The sequence below is a fragment of the Leuresthes tenuis genome, unplaced genomic scaffold (genome assembly GCF_036924035.1).
Source record: "Leuresthes tenuis unplaced genomic scaffold, fLeuTen1.0.hap1 SCAF_8, whole genome shotgun sequence".
Classification (NCBI taxonomy): domain Eukaryota; kingdom Metazoa; phylum Chordata; class Actinopteri; order Atheriniformes; family Atherinopsidae; genus Leuresthes; species Leuresthes tenuis.
In genome coordinates, this window is record NW_027325362.1 from 2,732,612 (window position 1) to 2,760,355 (window position 27,744).

The 27,744-nt window shown below is 42.5% G+C and overlaps 2 protein-coding genes across 2 annotated transcripts in view; one reads left to right on the plus strand and one right to left on the minus strand.

The window, feature by feature from the left end:
• The window catches only part of kif20ba (kinesin family member 20Ba), a 65,065-nt gene extending 49,493 nt beyond the window's left edge, over positions 1–15,572 (plus strand). Inside the window, exons 32-35 of the mRNA XM_072390513.1 lie at positions 6,788–6,862; positions 8,366–8,483; positions 10,535–10,677; positions 14,063–15,572. Of these exons, the coding sequence (XP_072246614.1) occupies positions 6,788–6,862; positions 8,366–8,483; positions 10,535–10,677; positions 14,063–14,143 (417 nt within the window). The 3' untranslated portion in view covers positions 14,144–15,572. The remainder of the gene's footprint in view (positions 1–6,787; positions 6,863–8,365; positions 8,484–10,534; positions 10,678–14,062) is intronic.
• Positions 1–27,744, minus strand: part of LOC140312735 (endothelial PAS domain-containing protein 1-like) — a 486,153-nt gene that overhangs the window by 70,054 nt on the left and 388,355 nt on the right. The gene's annotated exons all lie outside the window — the stretch shown is intronic.

Below are 27,744 nucleotides of genomic sequence, written 5' to 3' on the forward strand. Positions count from 1 at the left end.
ACTGACTGAAAGTGCTTACAGTTTATCTCAAACTATATTAGCATATTAGCATTAGTTTCTTCTTATCATGGACCGGGATCGACACTATATTAGCATATTAGCATTAGTTTCTTCTTATCATGGACCGGGATCGACGCTATATTAGCATATTAGCATTAGTTTCTTCTTATCATGGACCGGGATCGACGCTATATTAGCATATTAGCATTAGTTTCTTCTTATCATGGACCGGGATCGACGCTATATTAGCATATTAGCATTTGTTTCTTCTTATCATGGACCGGGATCGACGCTATATTAGCATATTAGCATTTGTTTCTTCTTATCATGGACCGGGATCGACGCTATATTAGCATATTAGCATTAGTTTCTTCTTATCATGGACCGGGATCGACGCTATATTAGCATATTAGCATTAGTTTCTTATCATGGACCGGGATCGACGCTATATTAGCATATTAGCATTTGTTTCTTCTTATCATGGACCGGGATCGACGCTATATTAGCATATTAGCATTAGTTTCTTCTTATCATGGACCGGGATCGACGCTATATTAGCATATTAGCATTAGTTTCTTCTTATCATGGACCGGGATCGACGCTATATTAGCATTTGTTTCTTCTTATCATGGACCGGGATCGACGCTATATTAGCATATTAGCATTAGTTTCTTCTTATCATGGACCGGGATCGACGCTATATTAGCATATTAGCATTTGTTTCTTCTTATCATGGACCGGGATCGACGCTATATTAGCATATTAGCATTAGTTTCTTCTTATCATGGACCGGGATCGACGCTATATTAGCATATTAGCATTAGTTTCTTCTTATCATGGACCGGGATCGACGCTATATTAGCATTTGTTTCTTCTTATCATGGACCGGGATCGACGCTATATTAGCATATTAGCATTAGTTTCTTCTTATCATGGACCGGGATCGACGCTATATTAGCATATTAGCATTTGTTTCTTCTTATCATGGACCGGGATCGACGCTATATTAGCATATTAGCATTAGTTTCTTCTTATCATGGACCGGGATCGACGCTATATTAGCATTAGTTTCTTCTTATCATGGACCGGGATCGACGCTATATTAGCATATTAGCATTAGTTTCTTCTTATCATGGACCGGGATCGACGCTATATTAGCATATTAGCATTTGTTTCTTCTTATCATGGACCGGGATCGACGCTATATTAGCATATTAGCATTAGTTTCTTCTTATCATGGACCGGGATCGACGCTATATTAGCATATTAGCATTTGTTTCTTCTTATCATGGACCGGGATCGACGCTATATTAGCATATTAGCATTAGTTTCTTCTTATCATGGACCGGGATCGACGCTATATTAGCATATTAGCATTAGTTTCTTCTTATCATGGACCGGGATCGACGCTATATTAGCATATTAGCATTTGTTTCTTCTTATCATGGACCGGGATCGACGCTATATTAGCATATTAGCATTAGTTTCTTCTTATCATGGACCGGGATCGACGCTATATTAGCATATTAGCATTTGTTTCTTCTTATCATGGACCGGGATCGACGCTATATTAGCATATTAGCATTAGTTTCTTCTTATCATGGACCGGGATCGACGCTATATTAGCATATTAGCATTAGTTTCTTCTTATCATGGACCGGGATCGACGCTATATTAGCATATTAGCATTTGTTTCTTCTTATCATGGACCGGGATCGACGCTATATTAGCATATTAGCATTAGTTTCTTCTTATCATGGACCGGGATCGACGCTATATTAGCATATTAGCATTAGTTTCTTCTTATCATGGACCGGGATCGACGCTATATTAGCATATTAGCATTAGTTTCTTCTTATCATAGACCCCAGCATGGATTCCTTTTGAACGCGGCTGTTATATGATGAGTTTATCCTGTTGATGGATGGTTAAATGGAATCATTTACACTGAATTGCTCTCTGTTAAATGGAGGGTTCGCAGCTCATTCATGTGACACCCCGGCATGGTAAATGGGTTCTTATCAGATAGTTTTGACATCTGCAGGCTGTGACCCAGCAGTGATACGCCTGCCGATTTCATCAACCATCCACAATGGTGCAGCTGGGAAGGTGTGAACTATCACAGCAGGAATGAACGGTTTCTCACACTCTTCTGTCGTCTCTTTCTTTTTTCTGTCCTTTTAACCTTCCAGTCCTCCATCTCAGCCCCTCCTCCTCCCTCCATCTTTAGCGATGCCTCGGCTCCTCCAGCAGAGTCTGTTCAGCAGATGAGTTCCTAATGATTTATTGACGATGGTTTTCCTTTAAAAGAGACCTCAGAAAAGCTGTCCCAGAAAATCTTTTAGCTTCTGGCTTTTATGATGTTTTTTTTGGCCCTGGAAGCATAGATGTGGTGCACTGTGGGGTCAGTCTGTCATGCATGTCATGCATGCTGGTGTTATGTGCACATACATGTTGACAGGCCTGGCTTTGTGGAGTCAAAGTCCATTTTCCCTCAGGGGACATCCCAGCAGACAGCATGTTCTGCACGACACACTTATTGTTCAAGTGTCATCGTGTGGAGCTCAAAGTACGAAGAAGACAAATAAAATGCTTCTCAGGGACTGTATTTATGAGTCACTCAGTCGCTAAAAGGTCATATTTGGATAATAATGGTCTTTATTGTAACTTTAACCTTTATGGAGCCATGATTGTAACCACAGTGTTTCATTCTTCCGGCTTTGGAGAGCATCTGTTGGGTGTTAGCATCACGCAGATGTGTTTGGCTCTTGTAAGGTTTTAGCCTTTAAACTCGGGATGAAAGTAGTTCCTAAAGGAGAGCTTTCTCCTCTTGTGGGTGTCCACCACAGTTGTTGTTTCCTCCTCAGGGTTAGTTTCCTGTTTATGTTTCTGTATTTAGCAGAAGCTTTTATCCAAAGCGACGTACAAATGAAGATATAACAGCTATATAAAAAGCTAACAATAAGCTACATAGAAGGAACCCAGGAGTCCGACTCTGTCAGAGGGGACAGAGTAGAGATAGGGTGCAGGCATAGAAGGAAGTGCAGAAAGACTTTATTATTCACCTTTTAGCTGTTATTTGGTTCATTTGAGTGCAGATGTTGTCACAAACGCCCATCATCAACCACATCATTATGAAATGTTAGTTGACAAATCCATTTTTAGACAAAATGTGACCTTTTCTTGTAGAATTTTGGCTAATTTTCGGGTCCTTCTTGCACCGAGGATTTTCTTTTGGGTGCCAGGATTCTCGATATTGACCTTAAAGTCAGAGTAAAACTGAAATAACTGCAGAAAAATGTGTTATGAACTATTCGGTCAAGCATAGAGTTTATATTTATGTATTTAGCAGACGCTTTTATCCAAAGCGACTTACAAATGAAGATATAACAGCTTTATAAAAAGCTAACAATAAGCTACATAGAAGGAACCCAGGAGTCCGACTCTGTCAGAGGGGACAGAGTAGAGATAGGGTGCAGGCATAGAAGGAAGTGCAGAAAGATAAAGTGCAGAGATAGAGGGGGGAGGGAAGTACAAGGTAAGTACAGGATAGGAGATGCTCTCTGATGAGCTGGGTTTTCAGGAGCTTCTTGAAGATAGACAGGGACGCCCCTGTTCTGGTAGCGCTCGGTAGGTCATTCCACCATCGTGGGACGACACATGAACAGAGTTTGGATTGTCTTAGGCGTGGTGTAGGAGCTGCTAGACGACAATCCTGGGACCAACGGAGGGACCCAGTTGGGACAGAAGCCTTTGCAAGAGCCTTCAAGTAGATGGAGCCGTTCCATTAAGCTCTTTGTAGCTAACATCAGGGACTTGGATCTGATGCAGGCGGCTAAGGGCAGCCAGAGGAGCTCAATGAACAGAGGGGGGACGTGCTTAGCTGCTGCCGTACGTATGAAAGCTCAGATGCAGGAGAACGGCCAACACTGGGGAGCTGTGATGTGCTTCTCTTTGAAATCTGCCCGGCAACCATCAGCTTGAAGCACATCTCAGCCTGTTAATCGTCTCTGTATTTGTGTTCGTTCCCTCTCATCATGTCTGGTTTCCGTTCCCCACACCTTCCCTCTCACACTTCTTCTTGTTTACTGTTTCCAAACTCTCCACTTCTTCGTTTTGCCTCGCTCAGACGCAGCTTCTGCCTGTAGTTTTTCCATCTCACTTCCCTCCGTTCCCCTCCTCTGGGTATTAAAGATCTCCTCTGAGTCACCGCTGGCTCCACATGTCGTGACCTTTTTCCTTCTCTGCCCCGATTCTCAACCCCAGCGGCTCATTGTGAGTCAGAATTTCTTCATTTGCTAAAATTACCGAAACATTTCCAGGAATTTGTTGAACTGGAATTGATGCAGGAACACAGTTTACGTGCAAACATTCTCAGTTTGTTGTCATCTTTCTTTAGAGTGGATGTTTGATGAGTCCTCAGAAGCTGGAGATCTGCTGCTTTACGTGTTTGGATGTGATGGTTTTCATAGAGTCAACGAGGGCTGCCACAAACCATTATTTTAATAGTCGATTAATCACCGATTATTTTATTTTTTTCGATTAGTCGACTAATCGGATCATATGTAGATTGAAAGTAAAACATACAGCTTATCGCACCAGGATGCAGTTGCTCTTATTTAACCATCATTAGCTTTCAGCTTGGACTGTTTAAGGTAGATGCTAACTAAAATAATATGAAATATGCAGCTTGTTGCAAAAAACAATTATTTAACTGTGTAGCAAACACAAAAATAAATACATTTTTAGGTTTTTCTTTCCTTCATTTGTCTCTGGCATCAAACATAGCTGCATTTAAATCAAATGAGGCACCTGAAACTAAGGAATTATTCCCAAAAGGTTTTGGTCTCACTGACTCAAATATAACAACAACATGTTCAGTATGGACTCAGTCAGGACATTTGCTTGCTGAGGTGTGCATGTAGCTTTGTAACAAAGCCGTCTATTGAAGATGAACGTAGTTTTTTAGCACTGAAACATAACATTAGCATTCCTATTCAAACACATCATTATTATAATGTTACAGAAAACAAATTAAATATGTGTGCTAAGGCTAATTAATCAAATCGTCATCGCTAATGTTAACGTTTACAGCTATTAATATGAGTAAGTAGCAAGCTAACTATCTGTTTACGCTAATTTTAGCAGCTAACTAGCCAGTTAGCTTAGCAAGACGACGTCCCTCTTCACAATCAGCCACAACAACATGTTTCCTTTTCAGGAGCTCGTGCATCGGCAAATTCTGCCACATTTGTCTTTAGTTTTCTTAAAATGCTCCCACACCTCTGAGCCGGGTAGCCATGATACCAGAGCCCGTCTGATTTAACTTCCTGTGACATCACGGCTGACCCCCGGTTACCACGACTACGCATGTGTGTCAAGGACAGAAAGGCAGCAGCTTTGAGAGAAAAACAAAGTTTGAAAAAGAAAAAAAAAACAACAGAAAAACGACCTATCTCTAACGCACAAATACGTGGCATAAATGCTTTTTTTTCCCGAACAGTGGCTGTAACCGATGGTTTTAACTTAAAAACCTATCGCTAACGCACAAATACGTGGCATAAATGCTTTTTTCCCCGAACAGTGGCTGTAACCGATGGTTTTAACTTAAAAACCTATCGCTAACGCACAAATACGTGGCATAAATGCTTTTTTTTCCCGAACAGTGGCTGTAACCGATGGTTTTAACTTAAAAACCTATCTCTAACGCACAAATACGTGGCATAAATGCTTTTTTTTCCCGAACAGTGGCTGTAACCGATGGTTTTAACTTAAAAACCTATCGCTAACGCACAAATACGTGGCATAAATGCTTTTTTTTCCCGAACAGTGGCTGTAACCGATGGTTTTAACTTAAAAACCTATCGCTAACGCACAAATACGTGGCATAAAAGCTTTTTTCCCCGAACAGTGGCTGTAACCGATGGTTTTAACTTAAAAACCTATTGCTAACGCACAAATACGTGGCATAAATGCTTTTTTTACCCGAACAGTGGCTGTAACTGATGGTTTTAACTTAAAAACCTATTGCTAACGCACAAATACGTGGCATAAATGCTTTTTTTTCCCGAACAGTGGCTGTAACCGATGGTTTTAACTTAAAAACCTATCGCTAACGCACAAATACGTGGCATAAATGCTTTTTTTACCCGAACAGTGGCTGTAACCGATGGTTTTAACTTAAAAACCTATCGCTAACACACAAATACGTGGCATAAATGCTTTTTTTTCCCCGAACATCGACTATTAAATTAGTCGTCGAGGATTTTAATTGTCGACATAATCGTGGCAGCCTGAGAGTCAACACAGATGAATAAATGAAAGGGTTTAACAGGTCATTTCTTAGCTTTTCCTATGCTTTTTTGAATGATCTGCGATGCCCAGAGTATCTGGTTCACCAGGCGAAACTGTGTGAGAAAACCGTTTTGTCTTAATGAAAGGTTTTCCACCGACAGATTCTCCATCCAAAGCAAACACTTGACACCCAGACAGTGTTGTGTTTTCACTGGTAGCAGTTTAGCTCCTCAAAGCTTTGTTGGGCTGCCAGACAAACTACCTTAAATTACAGCTTGTTTTCTGAGTAGAAACGACCGCCCACTGACACCGAAGTGTTTTTCACCTCCAGTCCACATTGTTCCAGCCAACTCCATCTCATCCCAACCATCCTGTCATTACGAAACGTCTCGTTTGCATTTAGCTCCTCGTCTCTTTCTGCCCTGAATGCTGGGCTCTTGGTGCAGATGACTCAGCTGGTAATGGCTTGTGTTTCTCCTGCATGTGTCGACAGGAAGAAGTGGAGGCAGAGAACAGAAGGAACACGAGAACCAAAGTGACGCCAAAGCTGACTCCACATAAAGAGGAGGTAACAACCAGCGAGACGTGCACAAACACAGATGTGGAAGTGTGACACTCCCAGCATGGCTAATTCATCGATAACACATGAGTAGAACTAATCTTGGATGTGACTAATTCATTATACTGAAGCCATCATCGCAGTTCTGTCAGCATGCGAGCGTTTAAATCTACGAACAACAGATTCTGTCTGCAGAACCACATGCTGACAGCAGCTTAAACCGCTTAAAGCTGACAAATTAACTAGTTTGCAACATCATTGTGTCTAAAGATTGGGCTGAAAAGTCATGCTTTCTCTGTTGTTTTCTCTCTTCTGTGGACGTGTGGAAGCTGAGACTCGTGATTTGATTGATTAAAACATTTTAGGATGAAACAGCCAATCAACCAAATAATCCGTAGATGGATTTATTCCCATTAGTCGAGTTAAACTTTACACGCATACACATAGTTTCTTATAGCTACTCCCACACTTTGCCGGCGGATAACTTTCAATGAGGTGGAAGTTCCACCTAATCTTCTAAAATTCATGTGTCCTTCATTCTTTCTACATTGATTTAAAGACTATAGACCGCATCGGACTATAAGCCACGGGTGTCCACATTGTATTATGAGATAATTACACAGAAAGATGAGGATTTTTAAACTTTTAATTAAATATAAACAGCCTTAGAACTTAGTCGCTCATTTCAGCCTCTTCGTTGTCGCTCTCACAGGCTCATCTCAGATTGATCTCCTTTAATTTAAAAGCTGGATCATGTGCATTTCTTCGTCTGTTTTCCATGTTGACTTTGAGCACAAATGAGCGATTTACTATAATTTAGCAGTGAAAGTGTTTGATTTATCGAACAATTTCATTGGATCGCTGTGAACTATTCGTTAATTTTATTGGTCTAATGTTAGGAGGCAAAATGTTATTGGCGGCATGAAAAAAACAGCAAAAAAACATATTATTATTAGGAAAAAAGTAGCGGCTTATAGTCTGGAATTTACGGTAATCGTAAATCCTTCACTTCCTTCACTTTGGACCGTGGTAGCTTCCAGGCGTGTCTCTGTTGTAAGAGGACGCATGTCCCTCTTCTGCTACACATTAAATAATCCGCAGCAGGTGAAGGTTTTACCTGATGCTCAGGAAGGACCTGCTGCAGCCTGTCCTCTTTGCATGCTTTACGCACTCATTCGTAAGAACTGTGTTTCGGGTTCTTTTTTTTTGTTTTCCGAGTTTAAATTGCGGCACATCAGAAACGAGGACGTAGCGGAGACATGGGGTTGTCATGACAATGAGTCTGGGGGGGGGAATATAAGGGAAAGAGAGCAACGTTACTGTGGATGCTGAGTCTGGTTTCTAGCTGGAAGCTCATCAAGCCGTTAAAATACTGCAGGAGGACACTTTCTTTACTCAGAAAAACTGTTTCCTGTCAGAAAATCAAGCTCTTAATTTACCTGAGGGGTGTTACAGGAACATAGCCTGGTTACATACCGGCAGACTAACCTGGTTTCACGACTCTGCCATCAGAACTCTTCCCCTGCGGGTTGCCATGGCTCCCCGAGCAGCATCCGCAGCAGAAAGGAGGGAACGCTGCAGAAGATTGGAGGCTTCCTGCAGAGCTCCCCCACACTGCTCGGCTCCAAAGGTCAGTGTGTAAATCTGAAGAGTGGGATGGGTTCTTTTTGTTGTTTTTCCAGAGATGTAAGAAATATAAACCCCGATTCTTTGCATAAGAAAGAGTTAAGAGAGGTGAAAATCAGAGGCTAAGACCAGTTAAAGGAAGAAGATTAAATTGAGCAAGCGCCTCGGTCCTGATGTTAAATGACGTTAAAGCACATCCTCGAGGGTAATATTGCGATTATAAAACTAATGCAAACAAAAATAAAATGTGTAATCAAAATAATTTCATGTTGATGGACAGTTTGCTCTCAGATTTTAAAGTTTGGGGTCTGACTAATAACTGAAACACAATCAGTCACGCCAGCAGACTAGTTTTCCTCTGCAGCAAATGATCCGACCCTTAGTGACGACCCAGCAACAGAAAGCATTTTCAGCTCAGAGCTGACGTTTATGTTCAGCGGATTAATATTTTAGGTGATGAGGCCGGCGCGCTGTCACCCTGATTTGAGCACGTTCTAAATGTATTCTTGCCCAATCAGATTGCTTGGTTGGAACTGCTTGTTGTACAGTGTAAAATGATGCTCTGACAGACAATTAAGACCGAAGTCTTAAGTCTGAACCGCACAAAAACAGGTCCTCAGAGGTCTTTAAGACCTGAAACAAGTTCAAAATGACAAGAATATGAAGGTAGATCAAGCAACATGACTTAGTTTTATCTTTATTTAATTTGTAGCAGCTTTCACATGACAGAAGATTCACTAAACAAGACATTAAATATCAGGATGTTTTCCCATTAAATTTAGTTTAAAGTACAGAATAAGATATTCCCGTCTTTACCCTCTTGGTGCTTTTCAAAGTTTTACACAAACACAGAGTTTGATCAGAATAAAAACGATATCACACGCTGATTTAACACAGTCCCTCGCATTCGTATCACATCACACAGCAACAGCTTTATCAGACATTCAGATGATCCTTTAACAAAGATAAAGTGTCCCATTCTGAACTTAAAGACCAAAGCTTCTGTCTGCTAAAGAATAAGAAACTCTTATTCTTGCAGCTTTTTTTGAAACTCTTGAGACTTGAAACTCTTGAAACTCTTATTCTTGCAGCTTTTCTCATAGTATAACTATATAGTTTTTCTAACAATGGATGTGAAGTGGTATCTGGAAAAAAACCTGCTCAGTATTATGAATTTTTAAGGCAATTTAAGTGGAATAAAAAGCAAGATACAGTGTCCCAAAAAAAGAGAAACTTTAATAAACAACAGGTGTTTATTAAGGCCTGATAATTCTGAATAAAGACGTCCCTTTAAATGTAATTCATGCATCAAACACACACTGTTCTGTGTTAGCTCTGAATTAGCTGAACTGGTTAAAAGATAATGTGCATTTATTTGCAGCTTTTTCCAGGAACGCACGAAAATCTCTAATAAAACTTCTTTTTATGGCTCAATAAGTCAATCTAAATTGATTTTTAACGGCAGTCTAACGTCACACCGAAGCTTGCTCATAAATGCCTTGAAAGCTCCCTGCTGCCTTCACTTATAACAGGTAGTCTTATGGCCCTGATGGGTTTTAACAAACCTCAGAGCTCCTGCTGGAGCTATTCTGGCAGAGATGATGCAGGTTAGTCAGTAACTGGGCAAGGGCAGCAAGTGAGGGACACTAATGATGTCTTAGAGGGGAAAGTTAGGTCGGAGAATCAAGCAAAGTCATCCTTGTTTCAACCTCAGGGGACCAGCAGTTTCACTCAGTTAATTGTCGCTCCAGGGTTCACGAGCATGGGTTCTGTTGTCTGACCCTCCATCCCTCTGCTACCTTTATTCTTGTTTTTCATTCCTATTTTAAGGAGCACCCCATCCTCCCTCTGGTTTCACCCAGACAGTAAATTACAACAATCACGACTGGCTGGTTCGGTTCACTGAATTTCTAACAAATGTCTTATTGGTGGTGATGACATCCGCGCCTTTAACCGCTGTTTAAAAAATGAATAAGTGCACTTTACAAACCTCAGTTTGTTCCCGTCACATCACATTAAACAAATGAATCAGAAGCTCTTATGCTGTCTCTACAGCCAAGAAGATGATGAGTCTGGTGAGCGGTCGCAGCGATGTAGATTCAGCTTCCTCCTCCTCCTTCAGTCTGAGAGCCAAGAAGAGCAAAAAGAAACTGTACAGGCCTGAAATCTCCTCCCCCATGGACATGCCCCCCCACCCAGTAAGTCTCATCCTATGTGGCTGCTTTTGTTTGACATTAAAAGAATGTATTGGCCGTTTAGCAGGGAGAGTTTGTCTCTGGATAACATCTAATGAAGGCCTGATCACAGTTAAAGAGTTAAGGATCCAAAAAGAACCTTTTAAAAGTGAATTGTTCAGTTATTTCCCCAACTCCTAATTTCTATAATGTCATTGGAGCCTAAAAACTGATTGAAAATATGTCTAAGCAGTAGTGATGCATAACAGAAGCTGGGTTTCCCTCAGCAAATACCTCGAAAGGTTACAAAAAAGTTTGAATCCAGCACCTTTCCATTAATTAGCTGCGTAGTGCCACCAGAGGGTGGCGGTGTAGGCTAATGTGATTCAGTAGAAGAAGTCTAAGAATACCCACCTTAATGTGACGGGATGGGGGTGGATGGGACTCGGCTGGGCTTAACTAGCCCAAAGAAGCATCAGGATGCCACCTTCACATGGCTCCTTACCTACGGGGAGAAATTAGAGGTCTGCTGGTGGGCTGGAGTTGCCTTCCTGACCTTTTTCTGGCTGAGAAGCTTGGTCTCCAGTTCAGTGCACGCTGAAGGTCATGGCTTGGTTATGCAGGGACTGCATAGCCCACCAAAGCAACTCGGGTAGCCCGAACTCCTGCAGCACCCACAACAGAATCCCTCTGGTACATGGTCGTAAGCCTGCTCCGAGTCCACAGGACACGGGATGGATAGTCAAACTGGACCCCCTTCGTTACGCTGCAAGGGTAAAGATCTGGTCCTGGTAGGCAAGTAGGGTAAGGGGGTCTTGCCTAAGGGTCCCTAGTGGAGGTAATACCTTTCATGCAGTGGATTTGAACCCAGGTCTCCCACACAGAAGGTGGAAATCATACCATTGCACTATCCAGTCCCGAAAATTGGGCGAAAACCACACCGCACCTCCTGAACCTGAGGTGGGACAGTTGATCAGAGCGTCCTCCCCAACATCCTGGAATAAACTTTCCCAGGGAGGCTCCCCCTGTAGTTCAAACACACTCTTCGGCCCCCCTTCTTAAACATAGGACCCACTCTGATCTTCCACTCCACAGCCGTCGTCCCAGCCCTCCGTGGGGGCTTGAAGCATCACAACAGTCCTACACGGAGCCTCAGGGCGAACCTTATCCAATCCTGGTGCCTTAGGCACCTGGGAAGCTGTAAAACTACCTCTGCCAAGGTGATGGGGAAGGGGTGGGGGGGCTTCCCCCTGGTAGATGAGAAAAACTCGCCTCTGCCTGAGGTGTGAGTTGAAGATATCATGGATAGGTTGTCCTCCAGACCCATTTGGGTTAAACAAGCTCCCCCAGGACCAGGTGGTATGACCACAGAGTCCATCATCAGCCTTTGGCCTCAGGTGGCCTGTAGTTGGGAACACTTAAGAACCACCTTGTTTATGTTATGTTTATGCATTTAGCAGAAGCTTTTATCCAAAGCGACTTACAGGTAGGCAGATAGTAAGGGGGTCTTGCCTAAGGGTCCCTAGTGGAGGTAATACCTTTCATGCAGTGGATTTGAACCCAGGTCTCCCACACAGAAGGTGGAAATCATACCATTGCACTATCCAGTCCCGAAAATTGGGCGAAAACCACACCGCGCCTCCTGAACCTGAGGTGGGACAGTTGATCAGAGCGTCCTCCCCAACATCCTGGAATAAACTTTCCCAGGGAGGCTCCCCCTGTAGTTCAAACACACTCTTCGGCCCCCCTTCTTAAACATAGGACCCACTCTGATCTTCCACTCCACAGCCGTCGTCCCAGCCCTCCGTGGGGGCTTGAAGCATCACAACAGTCCTACACGGAGCCTCAGGGCGAACCTTATCCAATCCTGGTGCCTTAGGCACCTGGGAAGCTGTAAAACTACCTCTGCCAAGGTGATGGGGAAGGGGTGGGGGGTCCTTCCCCCTGGTAGATGAGAAAAACTCGCCTCTGCCTGAGGTGTGAGTTGAAGATATCATGGATAGGTTGTCCTCCAGACCCATTTGGGTTAAACAAGCTCCCCCAGGATCAGGTGGTATGACCACAGAGTCCATCATCAGCCTTTGGCCTCAGGTGGCCTGTAGTTGGGAACACTTAAGAACCACCTTGTTTATGTTATGTTTATGCATTTAGCAGACGCTTTTATCCAAAGCGACTTACAGGTAGGCAGATAGTAAGGGGGTCTTGCCTAAGGGTCCCTAGTGGAGGTAATACCTTTCATGCAGGGGATTTGAACCCAGGTCTCCCACACAGAAGGTGGAAATCATACCATTACACTATCCAGTCCCGAAAATTGGGCGAAAACCACACCGCGCCTCCTGAACCTGAGGTGGGACAGTTGATCAGAGCGTCCTCCCCAACATCCTGGAATAAACTTTTCCTGGGAGGCTCCCCCTGTAGTTCAAACACACTCTTCAGCCCCCCTTCTAAACCATAGGAGCCACCACTCTGATCTTCCACTCCGCAGCCGTTGTCCCAGCCCTCCGTGGGGGCTTGAAGCATCACAACAGTCCCACACGGAGCCTCAGGGCGAATCTTATCCAACCCTGGTGCCTTAGGCACCTGGGAAGCTGTAAAACTACCTCTGCCAAGGTGATGGGGAAGGGGTGGGGGGGCTTCCCCCTGGTAGATGAGAAAAACTCGCCTCTGCCTGAGGTGTGAGTTGAAGATATCATGGATAGGGTGTCCTCCAGACCCATTTGGGTTAAACAAGCTCCCCCAGGACCAGGTGGTCTGATGGTATGACCACAGAGTCCATCATCAGCCTTTGGCCTCAGGTGGCCTGGAGTTGGGAACACTTAAGAACCACCTTGTTTATGTTTATGTTTATGCATTTAGCAGACGCTTTTATCCAAAGCGACTTACAGGTAGGCAGATAGGGTAAGGGGGTCTTGCCTAAGGGTCCCTACTGGAGGTAATACCTTTCATGCAGGGGATTTGAACCCAGGATCTCCCACATGGAAGGTGTCCAAGGTCCAGTCTACCTTATCCATGCCGAAGATGATTAAGAGGCATTTTCTCCCAGTCACATCCCTCCATCATTGTCCACATGGGCGTTGAAGCCCCCAGGTGGCACCTCTCCGGGGCAGCTGGGTAATCTGAGCTGCAGTTTGTGCTTATGGACAGACGGCGGTCAGTACCTTCCCTCCTGCCGACCGGGGGCTCGTAGTATCCCCAGACCTGCCCAGCGATGTGAAGACAGAAGAGAAATTCTGTTGCCCAGCCCAGTAGAAGTGGTTGTTTCCTCAACAGTTTAAACCTACTTTCCTACGTCTGCACTTTGTAAACAATCCCACCTGAAAGTCCAACTTTCGGTGCCAATCCGTGTTCTCCCACAACCCGGCCCAGACCTGAACTGACAGTAACATTTCATCCTGTCGTCTTGTCTTAGATCATCAGCCGGATGCCGGAAGAGAAAGAAAGCGACCATCAGATCATTAAGAGGCGCCTCCGCTCCAGAGTGGCCAAATAATTCACCTTCAGAGAGCACAGTAGTCATTTCTGGGTCTTTCTTTCTGTCTTTAAAATTGTCTTAAGATGTTAGAGGAGCATTTAGCTGCTTATAATCAGGCACACTTTTCTGAGACCAGTCTTAATATTCTACCATATTTACCTGCAAAGTTCCTCACATTTTGTAGGAGACTGTGTATATTTAGCTTCATCACCATTAAGAAACAGCTCAACTGTCTCTAGCCAGAGTTCTCTTATGTTTATCCATCCAAAAAGCATATTTTAGATGATTTTTTTCACGGTTTCCTTCCTGTAATCTTCACATTTACCATCAAATGACTCCAAACTCACTGCTGCTACGTTCTAATAAACACTAAGCACTCAGCATTTTTATGTATTTCCTGTATATACATTTTACACGTGCAATTCTTCCTCCCGACTGTTGGGTCGCACAGAATTTAGTGCAATTCTTTTCTCTTTATAAAGCATCACAGCGAGCTCCATGACCCACGCAAAGTCACACGTTGGCCTTCCAGCCTCCACATCCCTTAAAAATCCTGCAGCTCTACTCAAAATGTATATTTTTTGGGGTCCCACATGTAGCATTTCATCATATTTGTGATGCCAGAAGCCTCCAGCTCTAATTTTTCCACTTTGCTCTGGAGATGATTTGAAATTACAGCAAGTTTCTGCAAAAAAAATACAGATTGGTGCCTCCGACTGCTCAACATGAGGAAATCCATCACCAACAGATGGACACGGCACGGCACTGCAGCCAGTTTTATGGAAATTTCAGATCACTGCAGCAACGGAGAAGTAAGTTAAGGTGTCATTATGGAAAAATTATACATGCACCCCAGAGCAGGCGCCTACTTTCATTTACCGCGTTAAATGTGCATTTTTAATTGGATTTATCGTGTCTAAATGTAGGTTTGTCCTTAGAAAAAGTCGACCTGCACCTCCAAATTGTTAGATTTCCAGCTTTCATTGCAAAATCCTCACTTTGTTAATCAATATATTAGAAGATGGTGCAGAAATCACTTTAAAACTTAGTGACAAATGAGTGATTTGTGATGAAATTCGGCTTCAAGGCCAACCTGGAGTAGAGCTGCTGGATTTTTGCAGTACTTTAAGCTTCATAGATGCTTCGTGATGTGTTCAAAGTCCTGTAAATATGGGAAATGAGCCATTTCTGCGCACGGTTCTTGCGTCTTTAGTGCGCTGCAGAACGTCCGACGCTCGCCACGCGCCCGAGAACTCAAACTGCACAGAATATGTCTGCAGATTTAGGAAGATGTTGGTTAAAATCACTGCTGGTTCATGGAGTTGTGTGATTAGTTTTCTGACACTTGTTTTTTTGAGTCACTTTATTCTGTTCTTGATGAAGGACTGTTGATTTCTGCTTTTATATCGTTTCTTTTCATGTTTATCATGTCTATTCTCTATGGCTCCCCATCAGCCAATTAAAAACATGTTTTCTGTTTCCATTTGGCCTCTTTTGTCATTGCTTTAAAAGTCTAAAGTGCTGCAGTTCCATGTCTGCATCTGTACGTCTGCGTTTATCTCCGTTCAACACTTCGAATCGTGCTGAAATCTGTTCACAGCAGGACACCACCACTCCCAGCAGCTCTTATCAGCACTAATCACTCCCTCAGAACACAGAATGAGGTAATAAATCAATCATGCCGCTACATGACTGCATATCAGCACTCGAGTGTCAAGAAACCATTTCAGTTTGAAGTTTCTGCAGTAATTATGTGTGGAGGGGAGAAAAATCAGCTTGAAAGCGGTCGCTGAGGAGTGTGGGCACAGATACAGATGCGTGGAAGCTCAGCCAAAAGGAGAATATGTTGAGGTTTTGTGTAAATAATTGCAGATCAGAGAGTTCACTAACCGAATCTCTGCGCTGCGAGGCTGCTTTTACTTTCAGCCACTGAAGGATTCTGAGGGTCTGATGGACAGAATGAGTGGGGCCCAGCATCCTCTGGAAAAGCCTCAACAGGTCGTTGGCACACGGGAGAAACAGGTTTAATGAGACGCTGAAATACTCGTCTTTTTTATTTTATTAACCTTTATTTATACAGGAAAAATCTCACTGAGACCCAGGGTCTCATTTGTAAGAGAAACCTGTTTTAGGCAGGCAGCAAAACACAAAGTTACAGATTAACTGAACGTACAAGAGACAAAAACAGGAACATGTGACAGTTAATAATAATAAAATTAAAGAAAAAAAGGGCTAGTTAAGTACAGTACATGTGCAGATCTCCACTGACTGTCTCACCAGCCTTCCTACAATAATAATACAGTAATTTGAAGTCCTCTAGTGAAATAAAAGTGGACAGCTTCAGCTTCTGTTGGAGCCTGATCCATGTTACAGAACGCCTTTTTGCCAAGTTCAGTACGGACTGAACCCGGATTCATGGTAAATGCATTGAATCTGAGAACAACTTTGTTCGTCCAGCAGCCTGAAATGAATCATTTTGAGGTAAAAAATGAGGATTATTAGTTATTTCTAATGACAGAAGTGATTTCCTGTTTTAAAACATACGATTGTAGCTTCAGGAACAGGATTTGTGTCTTCTAAGCAACCAGCTGTCAGACTAAAGGACTAAAGATATCTTAAATATACAGATGGAAACAGACACATACTGGAGGGCAGGCAGCCAGGTGCAATCCAATGAGACTCTTTTCCTGCTGAAAACACGACCTTTTAAATGGGATTTACCTGTTTAACACGGCGTTTTGTAGAGGAAAATGTAATCTTGGCTGCACTCTGAGATTTAAAATGTGTAAAAGGACATAAAGGTGAGTGCAGAGGAGCCTGAAAGGCAGCGGCGATCTGATGAGACGAGCAGACAAACATGATGAAGCTGTCGGGTAATGCTGCTGTGGTCCCATTAGATTAACTCCACCTTTTCATTTACCTGCCTCTGCAAAACTGAATGTTTTCATATTATCCAGTAATAAGTCCAAATAAGTCTTAAATCAGTCAGTCTAATGCTGTGGAAAACCAATTCTCAGACGTAAATAAAGCAAAAGTTGCACATATAAAGAAAGTAAACCACCGTAATAATGTTTCGTCAGACCAGGCAACGTTTTTCCGGTCTTCTCTTGTCCGGTTCTGGTGATCCTGTGTGGACTTTAGTCTCAGTTTCCTGCTGTTGGCTGACAGGAGCGGCACCTGGTGGGGTCTCCTGCTGCTGCAGCCCATCTTCTGCAGGGCTCCACCTGTTCTGCATTCCTTGGTTGGAACGAGCGCTTATTTGAGTTCCTGTTGCCTTCCTGTCGCCTTCCTGTCATCTGGAACCAGTCGGCCCATTGACCTCTGACCTCTGACACCAACAAGGCCTTTTCACTGGATGTTTTCTCTTGTTTTCACAGAAAAAAGCTCGGTTTAAAATCTCAAGAGGATGCAAAGAAAGAGAGTATGTCGAGAGCTGCCTTCCTCTGGGTTGGTGCCATTCTGGGATGGAATTAAGATGCAAGAAGCAGCCAGGAGCTGCTGATCAATGCTCTGGTTAATTGATCATCAGTCAGTGTGAGCAGCTCTATAAAAGCAGAAGTTCTGTCAGTTTAACACGATGCCGAGGAGGAAAGACACCAGCAATGATCTTAGAGAAGCAGCTGCTGCTGCCCATCAGTCTGGGAAGGGTTATAAGGCCATTTCCAGACTATCTGGAGTCCATCATTGTACAGAGAGAAAGATTATTCACAAGTGGAAAACATTCAGGACAGCTGTCAATCTTCCCAGGAGTGGACGTCCCAGCAAGTTCACCCCAAGGTGAAGAAGCCCAGAGCTACATCTCAGACTCTACGGGCCTCAGTTAGCATGCTAAAGGTTAAAGGTCACCCCAAGGTGAAGAAGCCCAGAGCTACATCTCAGACTCTACAGGCCTCAGTTAGCATGTTAAAGGTTAAAGGTCACCTCAAGGTGAAAAAGCCCAGAGCTACATCTCAGACTCTACAGGCCTCAGTTAGCATGTTAAAGGTTAAAGGTCACCTCAAGGTGAAAAAGCCCAGAGCTACATCTCAGACTCTACAGGCCTCAGTTAGCAGGTTAAAGGTTAAAGGTCACCCCAAGGTGAAGAAGCCCAGAGCTACATCTCAGACTCTACAGGCCTCAGTTAGCATGCTAAAGGTTAAAGGTCACCCCAAGGTGAAAAAGCCCAGAGCTACATCTCAGACTCTACAGGCCTCAGTTAGCATGTTAAAGGTTAAAGGTCACCCCAAGGTGAAAAAGCCCAGAGCTACATCTCAGACTCTACAGGCCTCAGTTAGCATGTTAAAGGTTAAAGGTCACCTCAAGGTGAAAAAGCCCAGAGCTACATCTCAGACTCTACAGGCCTCAGTTAGCATGCTAAAGGTTAAAGGTCATACATCTCAGACTCTACAGGCCTCAGTTAGCATGTTAAAGGTTAAAGGTCATACATCTCAGACTCTACAGGCCTCAGTTAGCATGTTAAAGGTTAAAGGTCATGGCAGCACAGTTAGAAAAAGACTGAACAAGGATGGCTTGTTTCTGCAGGAGAAAAAGAAAGCAAAAAGCCCCACAGATAAAAGAAATGATGAATAATAAGAACCAAACCCAGAGCTTGTTCCAAGTTCTTTCACTCGTGGGTTTTTGGTCCCCCCCCCCCCCCTCTGCAGCTGCTTTCAGTGGGATGTAATTTTCACACAGTTCAGATCAAAGACTGAGCCGCGCCTCACACTAAGCTAATTACATTTATTAGTGTGTGACGGCTGCTGCCCGGCTGCCTCCAGCTGAGCGTGTGCAGGAGTCATGGCTGCTTGTGTGTTTCTCCTGTGTTAAACGGCAGGTTCTGGCCTCATGAAGTGGAAATCAGTGCAAGGTGTTGCTCTCACACGTGTTTGTGTGTCCTCTGACGTCAGAGATGTTCAGACCATTTGTCCCAACGCTGACAGTGTTGCTAACTCACACTGTTCCGCCCAGCAGAGAGCAGATTATCTGTGGGAGGCTTTGCTCAGACAGGCTTTTCCTCTGAGTGTTGCCAAACAAGCGCAAGGTTCAAGCAGCAGGGATTGATGATGGGGTTCAGGCACGAAATTGAGCCCAAATCCATTTTCTTTATCTCTGTTTTGCAATTATCTATCCTTGCCCGTTTTCTTCTTCTTCTTCTTCTTCTTCTTCTCTTCTCGCTTAAACACGGAGGCTTCAGTCAGATCAGAGTTCTTTTGGAGAGGGAAAGGTTTGAGTTACTCCAAAAGTAAAACAGAAATACGACCATTTAAAGAACACCTTTTGCTGCTGAAGGTGGAAAATCAGCGGTTCTGCAGACACAAACAGAAATGAATGCAAGGACAAGAGAACAAGCTGCAGCACTTTCCCTCTCAAGCACACCCTTTTAAAATGGAAGTGTGTTGTGTGTTTGCAGTCTTGGCAGACCGACTGAAGCTGGGTTTTATCCGCTGCTGACGTCACCTGCCAGAGTCCAGCCTGGACTTTCTGATCACCGCTGACCGCCATCTTTGTCCTTAATGGGGCCTCAGAATGAAAACAGAAGGGCGAGCGAAGGGGAGGCGAAACAAAGAGTGCCGCAGGAGCACAAAGGTGTGAAAGGAAATGTCTTGTTCTCCTCCACCCACCTCTGACTCACTCCAGTTTGCTCACCTGTAGGCTGTTAGTGAGCAGTAATTAAAATGGGGCAGTGGTCACATGACCCGCAGGCTGATAACGAGCTCATTATTGTGTCACTGTTTCAATTTGTTGAGTTTTCTCCTGTAAAACTCTCCATTAAAAATGGTAAAAACAAGATAAAGCAAAGGAAACAGGCACCAGTACCACTTTTACTAATGATGCAATTAATTATCACTGAAATCTGACAGTTAAAGTGGAAAAAAAAGTCACATTTAGGGGGTTTAATTACAAATGAAAGCTTCAGCAGGTCGGCCACACCTGAACAGCACCCCTGGGGTCTGTTTCAGTACTTTTCCTACAGGTTTTTAATTAGTTTACGAGCCTTGGGGTGACCTTTAACCCCCTTCTTTCTACGCCGTAGTCTGCATTATAGCGTCTCCTCTGATGAGGTAAAAGGGACCGGTCGGCATGTGGTCAGAGCTGAAAGGATTGGGACATGAATATGTGGCTGGAAAGGGCTGCATTTCTGTCACAAACTGCCCATAAAGCAGAGTGAAAATCACTTTACCTCGAGTCTGTCAGAAAGGCTTTAATCCAAGGACGAAGCCTCATAATCACAGGACAGCGGAGAAGGCAAAAATGAAACGCTCAGGATGAACGTAGAGGAGAGACGGGTAAAGAATAATCAGGGAGAGAGATGACAGAACAAAGAATAACTGAAACGAGGATGAGAGGGAGTGAGGATGGCAGCCAAGGTGAGGATTCAGATAACGCACACATCCATCTGTGGCTTTTTAAACTCTTTCAGAGAAGCGAGAGGAAGGAAAAGCAGTGAGTTCTGTGAATGATGGAGGAGCTGCCATGATGCAATGTTTGAAATCTCTTCCCACACAGCTGGGCTCTTTGTGCTGTCAGACCAGCTCTGCCCCCCCGTTCACGATGTGGGCTCCATCGTTTCAGATGAAGTCAGGACTGAAGGGAGCCATGAGCCACATCCAGTGTCTTTACAGTCTCTTCTTCTTTTAAAGTGTAAACTTTAACTTCAGGCTATAGATTTGCTTTAATTTAACCTCTTTAATCTAAAATCTGACCTTTTTAGGTCACATTAACATTGAAAAAGGAAATTATCCACCTGTGATGTAGACTTTGGGAAGGAGAACTTTGTAAAAATCATCTTAAAAGCTTCTTAGATCATCAGCTGCTACCTTTCAGAGCATGGTAGGTTGCTTCAGAGGTTTCTTCTTCTTTGGTTGTGGGGTCAAATCGACCCTCAGCTCCCCCAATGACCCAGTGGGTTTGGGTTTTATGAACAAGAACTAATCAGTCGGCTTCGTGGAGAGACTGAAGCTAGAAGTCGAGGCTGTTCCGATGCTCGAAGGGCACGAGTCTGAACCACGAGCGGTGAGTGAAACTGTTCCATTGGTTTTAGTTGAAGTTTAGTCTGTTTTTTTGCTTCTACAACCACTCAGAAACACTTCCAAGCAGGTACTGAGCAGCTTAACCCAACAGAGACGTCCAACCTTTGTTGTTATAGCTGAATCTAATGTGTTATCATGCTTTAAAACGTCTTTTTTCATATTAACATCATGTCATCCCCTTTCCCGCCCTCTGGCCAAGTTTGACCAATAAGAAGATTTTCAATCAGAAGATGAAGTCAGGACTGAAGGGATTCATGAGCCACATCGAGTGTCTTTATAGTCTCTTCTTCTTTTAAAGTGCGGTTTGGTCTTTTAAGTGTAAACTTTAACTCCAGGCTATAGATTTGCTTTAATTTTCTTTTATTTAAAATCTGACCTTTTTAGGTCATATTAACATTGAAAAAGGAAATTATCCACCTGTGATGTAGACTTTGGGAAGGAGAACTTTGTAAAAATCATCTTAAAAGCTTCTTAGATCATCAGCTGCTACCTTTCAGAGCTTGGTACGTTGCTTCAGAGGTTTCTTCTTCTTTGGTTGTGGGGTCAAATCGAGACCCAACAGAGACGTCCAACCTTTGTTGTTATGGCTGAATCTAATGTGTTATCATGCTTTAAAACGTCTTTTTTCATGTTTTTCTCAGTAAGAGGCTGCCTCCAAGTTCTCTAATTCTGGATTTATCACAAACTACAGCGTTTGCAGTTATGTGAGTGAGTGTGCAAAGCTAAGGCATCCAAGATAAAGAGTTATATGAGTGTAAAAAATAGATTAAAAATAGGGAGCCATTAAACAGTGAGGTCCAGCATGGGTTCATCCAGTTTGGCATCAAGAGCAAGAACACATTTATCAGCCAATAAAATGAGATGCAGGCATAACTTTATGTTTCAAGGTGTATTTCAGCCTGTAAAACAACTCAAAAAGCATCTGATGTGTGGGGCTTTTAGGGGGTTTAATTACAAATGAAAGCTTCAGGGTCTGAACAGGGACTTCACGGTGCCGACCATGCAGGACGGCAGATCTGCGTGTTGGAGATGGTCTTTGGTGGGAAACATTTTCACATAAAGACTGCAGCCAGTCTGCACATAAGAGCACAAACTGAACTCCCCAGCTCCCCAGTTACGAGTCTGTGTCTGAATGCAGTTCTAATCCTGAGAACAGTTGTTGCTTCATTCTCTTTTCTGCTCTATTGCTGATTTTGAAGCTTGTGGTGGAAATTTTAGTAATGCACAGAGTCACTTTTGTGAGGAGATAAGAGGCCTTTATAATGATATCTTCCAAGAGAGAACAGCACAGTACAGAATACAGAGTTTCTCTGACCACTGAGGCAAAGACACTCGGTTATATTGCCCATATATAGGTTATATAGTTGATTGTTTTTCCACCTTTCCTCCCCAGCCATCAGTTGAAGTTACCCAGACACAGTCGTAAAGACCAGCCTCAGCCCTAAAAGCATTGAATCCCCCCTAAAGTGCAGCTACCTCATTATAACAAGCCCACCATTGGAAAGAAGAATGAATTTTCCATTACAAGCTACAACCAAGCATATGTCGTATTTTTTTAAACAACTTTCAGCTTCATCCATCAATCTGTTTGTGCTGTTTGGATGATGTCCTGCATGTCTGTGGGGTTGAGTTTCCAGTCCAGAAACTCTGCGTGAGAGCACCTGAAATACCATCTTGAGACCTTTTAGTTACAGAGTTGTGTACAAAAAAGGCACGAGGGAGCATAGCAAAGATAGCAAAGAGTTTTATAATAAGAAAAATTCATCCATACAGGAGTTCTGATGGTAAAGAGAGCCAAAAAAACTGGATACACACATTTTAGGCCACGAGAGAAATAATCAGCCATCAGTAAAAGGAAATGATATCAGAGGAAAAGTGAGCTGAGCCATGTGCTGACGAGCTACTGATGTTAGCTAAAGGTTGCTAACAGCGTGTTGCTAACAGCGTGTTGCTAACAGCGTGTTGCTAACAGCGTGTTGACCCGCTTTAGCAGCACCTATTAGAGTACGAGGCGGCAGAAACTGGCGTTTACTGGTAGATCAGAACACATTTATCAGCCAATAAAGTGAGCTGCAGACATAGCTTCATGTTTCCAGGTGTATTTCAGGACATTTTTTTGTTGATAATAGATAAATAATCGGTGCAATCTGTTGGTTTCCTTTGCTAGGATATTGGTTTTTGAATTGGCTCTATGTGAATGAATTGGATTATTTTTTAATCAATTAATTGGATTATGATTACAATGAATTGAATTCCAATTGGCTTGAACTGGACTTTATTATTTAAGTGCCTTGAGATGACAATTGTTGTAATTTGGCGCTATATAGATAAATATATATAAATAAATGGGTTAATCATGGCAGTTTTGTCCTTCTATACCAAAACGAGAATAATTAATTGTTAAAAAACCATCTTTCACACTTTTTCAGCACCTGATAGAAGACTTTAGGGTTGTAAAATCCTTACTAAACTAAACTGAACTCATGCCATGTGGCACGAGGGAGCATAGCAAAGATAGCAAAGAGTTTTATAATGAGAAAAATTGATCCATACAGGAGTTCTGATGGTAAAGAGAGCCAAAAAAACTGGATACACACATTTTAGGCCACGAGAGAAATAATCAGCCATCAGAAAAAGGAAATGATATCAGAGGAAAAGTGAGCTGAGCCATGTGCTGACGAGCTACTGATGTTAGCTAAAGGTTGCTAACAGCGTGTTGCTAACAGCGTGTTGCTAACAGCGTGTTGCTAACAGCGTGTTGCTAACAGCGTGTTGACCCGCTTTAGCAGCACCTATTAGAGTACGAGGCGGCAGAAACTGGCGTTTACTGGTAGATCAGAACACATTTATCAGCCAATAAATTGAGCTGCAGACATAACTTCATGTTTCAAGGTGTATTTCAGGACATTTTTTTGTTGATAATAGATAAATAATTGGTGCAATCTGTTGGTTTCCTTAGCTAGGATATTGGTTTTTGAATTGGCTCTATGTGAATTAATTGGATTATTTTTTAATTAATTAATTGGATTTCATTGGATTATGATTACAATGAATTGAATTCCAATTGGCTTGAACTGGACTTTATTATTTAAGTGACTTGAGATGACAATTGTTGTAATTTGGTGCTATATAGATAAAACTGAATTGAATTAAATAAACAAATGGGTTAATCATGACAGTTTTGACCTTCTATACCAAAACGAGAATAAATAATAGTTCAAAAACCATCTTTGACACTTTTTCAGCACCTGATAGAAGACTTTAGGGTTGTAAAATCCTTACTAAACTAAACTGAACTCATGCCATGTGTCCTCTGCTGCTCCAGCTTGGCTCAGTCGCTTATTTTCTACATTTGTGAAACACAAAGTGGAATTTATAACAAAGTACAGTTAATTCTGAGGGTTCATAAATGAGAATATATTAGAAAAGTCAGGGATAGCTACTGAAGGTGATTATTGTCTCAGCTTGTCACTCGCCTTCATTATTCTGCCATGATATTATCCATATTAAGAGTTTAACATGTTTTCAGATGGTTTGTCAGTTTATTTGTGCTGTAAACTGATTTTTGTTTGACTTTTCAGTGTAAATTATGAGCCTGAAGTGATTGTATCGTTAAAATAAATTGAGCCAACATGCTGATTTTACTGATTCCATTAAGAATGACTAAAACAGGTGAAAATAAATGATCCTTGAACCCCCAAACAGGACACCAGGCTGGAGAGAGACTTTATGTCCATACTGGGGAAATGATGTGACCCATTTATTCTAGTTTAGGACAAAAAGAAGCATTTTGCTATTATGTTCTATGCACAAAAATTGATGGACTAGAACAAATATCCATTTAATCTGATGCTCGGTCAGTTTCACTGGTTTGAATTTAATGCTCTGGAAAACATTGGCATAAAACATCTAAGATGTGAGTCTTTGTCACCCTATGAGTCAAAGAAATGTTACCCATCAAGGCGAGTTTATTTTATAGCACAATTCAACAATAAGGTGATTCAAAGTGCTTCACAGAGACATTAAAACAGAAGAAATAAAAAGCAGGATTTAAAATTTAAACAAAAGAAGGAAATAAGAACAATAGATAAAATCAGAAAAAATGATATATATGAAAGATAAAATCAGGAGTTCAAATATGAAACTCAAGCTTATTCAAATGCAGCTGAAAATAGATGAAAAGAAAGCAGCCCGACTTTCTAGAGTGAAGAAAAGGGTCAAATTAAGCTCTTCTTCTGAAATCTTCTATAGACAGAACTCTAGGAAAAAAAGTCAAATTAAAACATATGTATGTCCAGATTTTGGTGTAAATTCTCAAAAGACCCAGGTCATAATCCAAAGTGCTAGAAAAGGCAAGGCAGGTTTATTTTATAGCACAATTCAACAATAAGGTGATTCAAAGTCAAACAGAAGAAATAAAAAGCAGGATTTAAAATCTAAACAAAAGAAGGAATTAAGAACAATAGATAAAATCAGAAAAAATTATATATATGAAAGATAAAATCAGGAGTTAGAATATGAAACTCAAGCTTATTCAAAAGCAGCTGAAAATAGATAGAACTGGACTTAAATCCTGAGAGTTTCAGCTGATCTGAGGCTTTCTGGGAGTTTGTTCCAGACATGTGGAGCATAGAAGCTGAATGCAGCTTCTCCAGGTCTGGTTCTGACTCTGGGAACTGATAAAGAACCGGATCCAGATGACCTGAGGGGTCTGGAAGGTTCATAGTGGGTCAGGAGGTCACTGATGTATTTTGGACCATTCAGAGCTTTATAGAGCAGCATCAGAACTTTAAAGTCTATCCTCTGATGGACTGGCATCAGAACTTTAAAGTCTATCCTCTGATGGACCGGCATCAGAACTTTAAAGTCTATCCTCTGATGGACCAGCATCAGAACCTTAAAGTCTATCCTCTGATGGACCAGCATCAGAACTTTAAAGTCTATCCTCTGATGGACCGGCATCAGAACTTTAAAGTCTATCCTCTGATGGACCAGCATCAGAACTTTAAAGTCTATCCTCTGATGGACCGGCAGCAGAACTTTAAAGTCTATCCTCTGATGGACCGGCATCAGAACTTTAAAGTCTATCCTCTGATGGACCGGCAGCCGGTGGAAAGACCTCACAGCTGGACTGATGTGCTCCACTTCTTTGGTCTCAGTAGGACTCCAGCAGCTGAGTTCTGGATGAGCTGCAGGTGTCTGACTGACTTTTTAAAGATGCTTTTACAATAATCAAACCTCCTAAAGATGAATGCATGGACCGGTTCTTCCAGGTCCTGCTGAGACATCAGATCTTTTAGCCTTGATATATTCAGGGTTATTTATTAAAAAAAACAACAACTAACCTTTGACTTGACTTCGTCCCTCTGACAGCAGGTTTATCCAACCATTGTGCTGCCAGGAGCACTTTTCCCATTGACCCACTGGGAGTGACGCCCTCTTCATTACTTCCAGTCAACTCAAGCCATTGGATGCGAGTTTGGCCAAAGAAAAATGTTCATTTCAAAGCATCAGTGAGTAAACACACAGCTAAGCTTCCACATTCAATCTGCCTGCTCCTGATCAAGCAAACAAAGATGGCGTCCACCAAGAAAACTGATGACCGGGCGATTTTTTTATTTTTAAACCAAGAAAAAGTCTGTATGACACATTTGAATTAGAGGTTTGGTTACAGGCAGGCACAGCTTTTTAGAAATGGAACTGCGTGATAAATGGTCATCTTTAATTAGGGTGCAAACAGCTGACGATGCAGCAAAGTGGGGCAACAGCACAGAGCTGTGACTCTGCACTGTAAAGTGTAACTGCAGAGGGAGAAGTCCCTCTTCATGGTGGAGTTTCAGCTCATCCGTTCTAGTTTTCGTAAGAAGCTTCTTGGCTTTTGCACCCGATGCCTTCAGAGACTGACCTGCTTACAAACTCCTCCCTGCTTGCTTTGCAGTTTTCCAAATGCTCCACAAAAGGTGGCAAGAATCATTATAACAAGCCCACCATTGGAAGGAAGAATGAATTTTCCATTACAAGCTACAACCAAGCATATGTCGTATTTTTTTAAACAGCTTTCAGCTTCATCCATCAATCTGTTTGTGCTGTTTGGATGATGTCCTGCATGTCTGTGGGGTTGAGTTTCCAGTCCAGAAACTCTGCGTGAGAGCACCTGAAATACCATCTTGAGACCTTTTAGTTACAGAGTTGTGTACAAAAAAGGCATGAGGGAGCATAGCAAAGATAGCAAAGAGTTTTATAATGAGAAAAATTGATCCATACAGGAGTTCTGATGGTAAAGAGAGCCAAAAAAACTGGATACACACATTTTAGGCCATGAGAGAAATAATCAGCCATCAGAAAAAGGAAATGATATCAGAGGAAAAGTGAGCTGAGCCATGTGCTGACGAGCTACTGATGTTAGCTAAAGGTTGCTAACAGCGTGTTGCTAACAGCGTGTTGCTAACAGCGTGTTGCTAACAGCGTGTTGACCCGCTTTAGCAGCACCTATTAGAGTACGAGGCAGCAGAAACTGGCGTTTACTGGAGGAGGTGCAGCTGAGAGATTAAATGACTCCGTATTGGGATATAATATTTCTTGCTAATCATCCCAGCCGGTCTTGTTTTG